At 44.6% G+C, this 7500-nt stretch overlaps 1 protein-coding gene across 2 annotated transcripts in view; it reads left to right on the top strand.

Moving 5' to 3' along the window:
* dclk1a (doublecortin-like kinase 1a) overlaps positions 1-7500 on the top strand; it is a 192430-nt gene that overhangs the window by 169546 nt on the left and 15384 nt on the right. For both annotated transcript variants that reach the window (XM_036967389.2, XM_090226450.1), the window contains one exon: positions 29-148. In XM_036967389.2, the coding sequence (XP_036823284.2) occupies positions 29-148 (120 nt within the window). The remainder of the gene's footprint in view (positions 1-28; positions 149-7500) is intronic.

Raw genomic sequence — 7500 nt, forward strand, 5'->3', positions numbered from 1 at the left:
TCCTTATCCTCCTCCTCTCCACCATCAGGAGCATATGATCCAGAACGAGGTAGCCATCCTGAGGAGGGTGAAACACCCCAACATTGTCCTGCTGATCGAGGAGATGGACACCTACAGTGAGCTCTACCTGGTTATGGAGCTGGTGAAGGTAGGCAATGGGGGGTGGAATAGTTTAAAATAAAGGAGAGCCACACTAAGAGTTCAGATGCAAAAATGTAATGTCCAACGTTTCGACAGGCAAGCTGTCTTCATCTGGGCATAATCGCAAACAGGGTGACTCGTTTATATAGTGTCAAAAGACACAGGTGTCTGTAATCATGGCCAAGTATGGCCTAATATCATTGGTTAATTCTCAAATATTAAAGTGACATGCAAAGAACAATATACAAAAAACAAATGGATAGCATACGATCATAAATTCATTTAGACTACATCAGCCAAAGTCACAATAATCACAAGAATGGCTTCAGATCAAATCAAATCAAATCAAATCAAATTTATTTTATATAGCCCTTCGTACATCAGCTGATATCTCAAAGTGCTGTACAGAAACCCAGCCTAAAACCCCAAACAGCAAGCAATGCAGGTGAAGAAGCACGGTGGCTAGGAAAAACTCCCTAGAAAGGCCAAAACCTAGGAAGAAACCTAGAGAGGAACCAGGCTATGTGGGGTGGCCAGTCCTCTTCTGGCTGTGCCGGGTGGAGATTATAACAAAACATGGTCAAGATGTTCAAATGTTCATAAATGACCAGCATGGTCGAATAATAATAAGGCAGAATAGTTGAAACTGGAGCAGCAGCACAGTCAGGTGGACTGGGGACAGCAAAGAGTCATCATGTCAGGTATTCCTGGGGCATGGTCCTAGGGCTCAGGTCCTCCGAGAGAGAGAAAGAAAGAGAGAATTAGAGAGAGCATATGTGGGATGGCCAGTCCTCTTCTGGCTGTGCCGGGTGGAGATTATAACAGAACATGGCCAAGATGTTCAAATGTTCATAAATGATCAGCATGGTTGAATAATAATAAGGCAGAACAGTTGAAACTGGAGCAGCAGCACAGCCAGGTGGACTGGGGACAGCAAGGAGTCATCATGTCAGGTAGTCCTGGGGCATGGTCCTAGGGCTCAGGTCCTCCGAGAGAGAGAAAGAGAGAAGGAGAGAATTAGAGAACGCACACTTAGATTCACACAGGACACCGAATAGGACAGGAGAAGTACTCCAGATATAACAAACTGACCCTAGCCCCCCGACACAAACTACTGCAGCATAAATACTGGAGGCTGAGACAGGAGGGGTCAGGAGACACTGTGGCCCACTCCGAGGACTGCGTTGAGCCCGAAGGGAGCGAGGGTCTTTAAATTAAAGATCCAGGCAGCCCCTCTTCTACACGTTTTGCCACGGGACGGAGAGAAAATCGTGCATTTTAGTAACACATTTCCTGCAATTCTACTCATTTTGCCATGGGGCAGAGAGAAATGTTTTGCTTTTTTATAGCACATTTCCTAAAATGTTACACATTTTACCATGACTCATGTCATGTTAGTTTGATATCTGAGTGAGAATGAATAACACTATCAATGGGGGCCTCCTGGATGTCAAGGTCCCCTGGACTGACAAGACAAGAGAAAAATGTCGACATTTCGACACTGCGACATTTCGACATTGCGACATTGCGACATTTCGACATTGCGACATTTCGACACTGCGACATTTCGACATTGCGACATTTCGACATTGCGACATTGCGACATTGCGACATTTCGACATTGCGACATTGCGACATTGCGACATTGCGACATTGCGACATTGCACCTTGTGTATTCCACTGTTCTAACTCTCAACGATAAGTTGAGAACCCGACTGAGTTCCTGACCAGTGATGCATCTCGTTCATAATGTGTCTCTGGGTTTGTGTTTCCTTCAGAAACTCTCCACACCCCTGAATGTTGTGTCCCTGGTCTACACACAATACCCCCATCATGTCAAAGTGGAATTATGTTTTTATTATTATTTTTTCAAATGAATAAAAAATGAAATGCTGAAATGTCTTGAGTCAATAATTATTCAGCCCCCTTTTGGCCTGAATAAGTTCAGGAGTAAATATTTGCTTCTCAGGTCCCATAATAAGTTGCATGCATTCATTCTTTGTGCAATAGTAGTGTTTAACATGATTGTTGAATGACTACCTCGTCTCTGGACGTTATCTGTAAAGCCCCACAGTCCAGCAGCGAATTGCAAACACAGATTCAACCGTAAAGAACCAGGGAGGTTTTCAAATGTCTCACAAAGAAGGTCTACCTAATGGTAATATTTTAAAAAGTAGACATTAAATATCCCTTTGAACACGATGAAGTTATGAATTACACTTTGGATGTTGTATTAATACTCCCAGTCACTATAAAGATACAGGTGTCCTTCCTAACTCGGTTGTTGGAGAGGAGAGAGGGCAATGGGGACTCTAAAACAGTTACAGAGTTTAATGGCTGTGGTAGAAGAAAACTGAGGATGGATCGTCATTGTAGTTTCGATAACAATACTAACCTAAATGACAGAGTGAAATGAAGGAAGCTATAATAATAATAATATTCCAAAACATGCCATAACAAGGTATTAAAGGCATTAAAGCGAAATTGAAATTGTGGCAAAGAAATTAACTTTGCCCTGAATACGAAGTACCACAGTACATCACTGAGTACCACTCTTCATATTTTCAACCATGGTGGTGGCTGCATCGTGTTATGGGTCTGCTTGTCATCGTTAAGGACTGGGGAGTTTTGTAGGATAAATAGAAACGTAGTGGAGATAAGCACAGGTCAAAACCTGGAGGAAAACCTGGTTCAGTTTGCTCTTCCACAAGACACTGGGAGACAAATTCACCTTTCAGCAGGACAATAACTTAAAACACAAGGCCAAATATACACTGGAGTTGCTTACCAAGAAGACAGAGAATGTTCCTGAGTGGCCGAGTTACAGTTTTGACTTGAATCTACTTGAACATCTATTGCAAGACCTGAAAATGGCTGTCTAGCAACGATCAACAACCAAATTGACAGAGCTTGAAGAATAACAATAAATAAATGTGCAAATATTGTCTATTCCAGGTGTCGAAAGTTCTTAGAGACTTACCCAGAAAGACTCACGGCTGTAATTGCTGCCAAAGGTGATTTTGGGTGTGAATACTTAAGTAAATTAAATATTTTTTATTTCATTTTCAATAAATTTGCTAACATTTCTAAAAACATTTGTTTACTTTGTCATTATTAAGTGTTGTGTGTAGATGGCTAATCAAAAACAATATATTTTAGCCATTTGAATTCAGGCTGTAACACAACAAAATGTGGATTAAGTCAAGGGGTATGAATGCTTTCTGAAGGCACAGTATATATATTTATTTTTTGGTCGAGGGCCCTAGAGGTCAAGTGCCCTAAGCAACCTCTTATGCCTGGAGCAAGACCTACACACACAGAAAGGGATGATGAGAAGTAGAGATGGATAGAGGGAATGAGTGAGAGAGAGAGAGAGAGAGAGAGAGAGAGAGAGAGAGGAAGACAAGAGGAGTAGAGAGAGAGAGAGGAAGAGGAGAGGAGTAGAGAGAGAGAGAGAGGAGTAGAGATAGAGAGAGAGAGAGAGAGGAAGAAGAGGGGAGTAGAGAGAGAGAAAGAGAGATAGAGAGAGAGAGAGAGAGAAAGAGGAAGAGGAGAGGAGTAGAGAGAGAGAGAAAAATATAGCAAAAGAGAGTCACATTGAGAAAGGGAGAAAGAGGAGAGGAGAGAGGTAACAAACTGACAGAGAGAGAGAGAGGAAGAGGAGAGGAGAGAGGTAACAAACTGACAGAGAGAGAGAGAGGAAGAGCTTCGATACAAAATAGAAAGATAACATGAGAGAGAGGGAGAGAAAGACAGAGGGTAAATATGGGGATGAGAGAAAGAGAGAGGGAGAGAAAAAGAGAGGGACAGAGGGTAAATGTGGGGATGAGAGAAAGAGAGTAAATATGGGGATGAGAGAAAGAGAGAGGGAGAGAAAGAGAGAGGGACAGAGGGTAAATATGGGGATGAGAGAAAGAGAGAGGGAGAGAAAGAGAGAGGGACAGAGAGTAAATATGGGGATGAGAGAAAGAGAGTAAATATGGGGATGAGAGAAAGAGAGAGGGACAGAGGGTAAATATGGGGATGAGAGAAAGAGAGTAAATATGGGGATGAGAGAAAGAAAGTAAATATGGGGATGAGAGAAAGAGAGTAAATATGGGGATGAGAGAAAGAGAGAGGGAGGTTGAGGAAAAGGCAACACATATAACGCCTGCTCCCGCTCTCCCTCTCTATCGCTCGAGTGCGGCAGACTGCCTATCATTACGCACACCTGTCCCCTTCGTTACACACACCTGTCCCCTTCGTTACGCCAACCTGTCCCCTTCATTACATACCCCTGTCCCCTTCGTTACACACACCTGTCCCCTTCATTACACACACCTGTCCCCTTCATTACACACACCTGTCCCCTTCGTTACACACACCTGTCCCCTTCGTTACATACACCTGTCCCCTTCGTTACATACACCTGTCCCCTTCGTTACACACACCTGTCCCCTTTGTTACGCCCACCTGTCCCCTTTGTTACATACACCTGTCCCCTTCGTAACGCCCACCTGTCCCCTTCGTTACACACACCTGTCCCCTTCGTTACATACACCTGTCCCCTTCGTTACACACACCTGTCCCCTTCGTTACACACACCTGTCCCCTTCGTTACATACACCTGTCCCCTTCGTAACGCCCACCTGTCCCTTTCGTTACACACACCTGTCCCCTTCGTTTCACACACCTGTCCCCTTCGTTACATACACCTGTCCCCTTCGTTACGCACACCTGTCCCCTTCGTTACATACACCTGTCCCCTTCGTTACACACACCTGTCCCCTTCGTTACGCCCACCTGTCCCCTTCATTACATACACCTGTCCCCTTCATTACACACACCTGTCCCCTTCGTTACACACACCTGTCCCCTTTGTTACACACACCTGTCCCCTTTGTTACGCCCACCTGTCCCCTTCGTTACATTCACCTGTCCCCTTTGTTACGCCCACCTGTCCCCTTCGTTACATACACCTGTCCCCTTCGTTACACACACCTGTCCCCTTTGTTACACACACCTGTCCCCTTTGTTACGCCCACCTGTCCCCTTCGTTACATTCACCTGTCCCCTTTGTTACGCCCACCTGTCCCCTTCGTTACATACACCTGTCCCCTTCGTTACACACACCTGTCCCCTTTGTTACATTCACCTGTCCCCTTTGTTACGCCCACCTGTCCCCTTTGTTACATACACCTGTCCCCTTCATTACACACACCTGTCCCCTTCGTTACACACACCTGTCCCCTTCGTTACACACACCTGTCCCCTTCGTTACGCCCACCTGTCCCCTTCGTTACACACACCTGTCCCCTTCGTTTCACACACCTGTCCCCTTCGTTACATACACCTGTCCCCTTCGTTACGCACACCTGTCCCCTTCGTTACATACACCTGTCCCCTTCGTTACACCCACCTGTCCCCTTCGTTACGCCCACCTGTCCCCTTCGTTACACGCACCAGCGCCTCATTTGACCCACCTGAACTCCATCACTATTTGATTGCCTCCCCTTTATCTGTCTGTTCCTCTGTTTGTTCCCTGTGTCAGCATTGATGTTGTTACTTTGTCCCCTGTCCAGACGCTGTTCCTGTCCTGTTTTATGTCCGTTATTCATTCAATGTTCTCCTTGTACCTGCTTCCTGTCTCCGGTGTCAATCCTCACAACACAGGGACAAAGAGAGAGAGTGAGAGATAGAGAGAGGAAGGCAAAGAGAGAGAGAGAGATACAGAGAAGTGAGTGATTGAGGAAGGCAGCACAGTTACAAGAGGAGACTTGACAGTTTTCTCATTTTAATGACTGTGTGTCTCTAAGCCTGTGAGTCTCAGTGTGTGTGTCAGTCTGTGTGAAACCAGGCCCTATTTTAAGCTTCTGCTTCACTTGTGTATGCATTATAGTCGCACTAGTTTGCAAGACTATAGTATGTATTGGTTGAAGCACAATATTAAACTCAATTCTCCCTACCATCATGTCTAAGCCAATATGAGGCCAGTGTCAATGAAAATTGCCAATCAACTTGATTGGAGGTACACAACACATTCCCAGCCTCTCGCCATGCTCTGTCCGGCCATTACCGAGAACAACTATACCGGATTTTTTTTTACAAGGTTGTTAGCATTGGGGTCGTCAATCAATGTTTTCCCCAAACCTAACTCAAATTCTAGACGTCAGATTAAAAGGCTACAGAGTCCATCAGGTGACCGTTAGATCTATTTGGACTGAATACATTTGTAGGTGCAACAGTTTTTTATTTTATTAAATTCACAATTTACCACATTTCAGCCCATTAGAGAACCAACAAAGCGCTACATTTTCGAGCATTTCTGACAATGCTAACATCTTTTCAGTTCTTTTCAAGTTCTGAATCCGGGGTTCAAGAGTTTCAGCTAGCAGCTAGTAGAAGGCTAGCAGCTGTAGCTAGCTAGTAGAAGGCTAGCAGCTGTAGCTAGCTAGTAGAAGGCTAGCAGCTGTAACTAGCTAGTAGAAGGCTAGCAGCTGTAGCTAGCTTGTTAAGGTAAGTATATTTTGCTACGGAATATTTTTCATACGACTGAAGTCATCTGTATCAATGTCTGACCTGGACACTTGCATGTAATCAGAGAACAAACAAATTAGCTTGTGAATGTCCTTTGCTACTATTATGGCCAGTTAGATACACCAAATAGATACACCACTAGCACACACCCGAACAGACAATAGAAAATCCAGAGCAAATTCTATCCCTTACCTTATTCATTAAGCACTTATAGTTGACCGGGGCAGCTCTAGCAGGGCCGAAATTTGACAAACTGTCTTGTTGGAAAGGCGGCATTCTATGACGGTGCCACATTGAAAGTCACTGAGCTCTTCTACTGAAGCCACAAAATCTTTTTGTTCCTCAGTCTTCCCGCTCTTTCATTCAAGCTCTTCAGTAAGGCCCTTCTACTGCCAATGTAAGTCAAGAGAGATTGCATGACTGTGTGCTCGATTTTACACACCTGTCAGCAACGGGTATGGCTGAAATAGCTGAATAGACTAATTTGAAGGGGTGTCAACATACTTATGTACATATAGTGTATCTATAAAAGGGTGCGTAGCCTAACAGTTAGTGTTACCGCCCTGTGATTGGAAGGGTTCATAACCTGGGTTCGCCTGGGATCCCAGCTGTTCATCAAGATCTCGGCTGTTCATCAGGATCTCAGCTGTCCATCAAGACCTCAGCTGTTCATCGAGTACTCAGCTGTTCATCAAGAACTCAGCTGTTCATCAAGACCTCGGCTGTTCATCAAGACCTCAACTGTTCATCAAGATCTCAACTGTTCATCAAGAGCTCAGCTGTTCATCAAGATCTCAGCTGTTCATCAGGACCTCAGCTGTTTATCAAGACCTCAGCTGTTCA

Source organism: Oncorhynchus mykiss, chromosome 29, assembly GCF_057628025.1.
Source record: "Oncorhynchus mykiss isolate SJ-2025 chromosome 29, ASM5762802v1, whole genome shotgun sequence".
In the NCBI taxonomy this organism is placed as follows: Eukaryota; Metazoa; Chordata; class Actinopteri; order Salmoniformes; family Salmonidae; genus Oncorhynchus; species Oncorhynchus mykiss.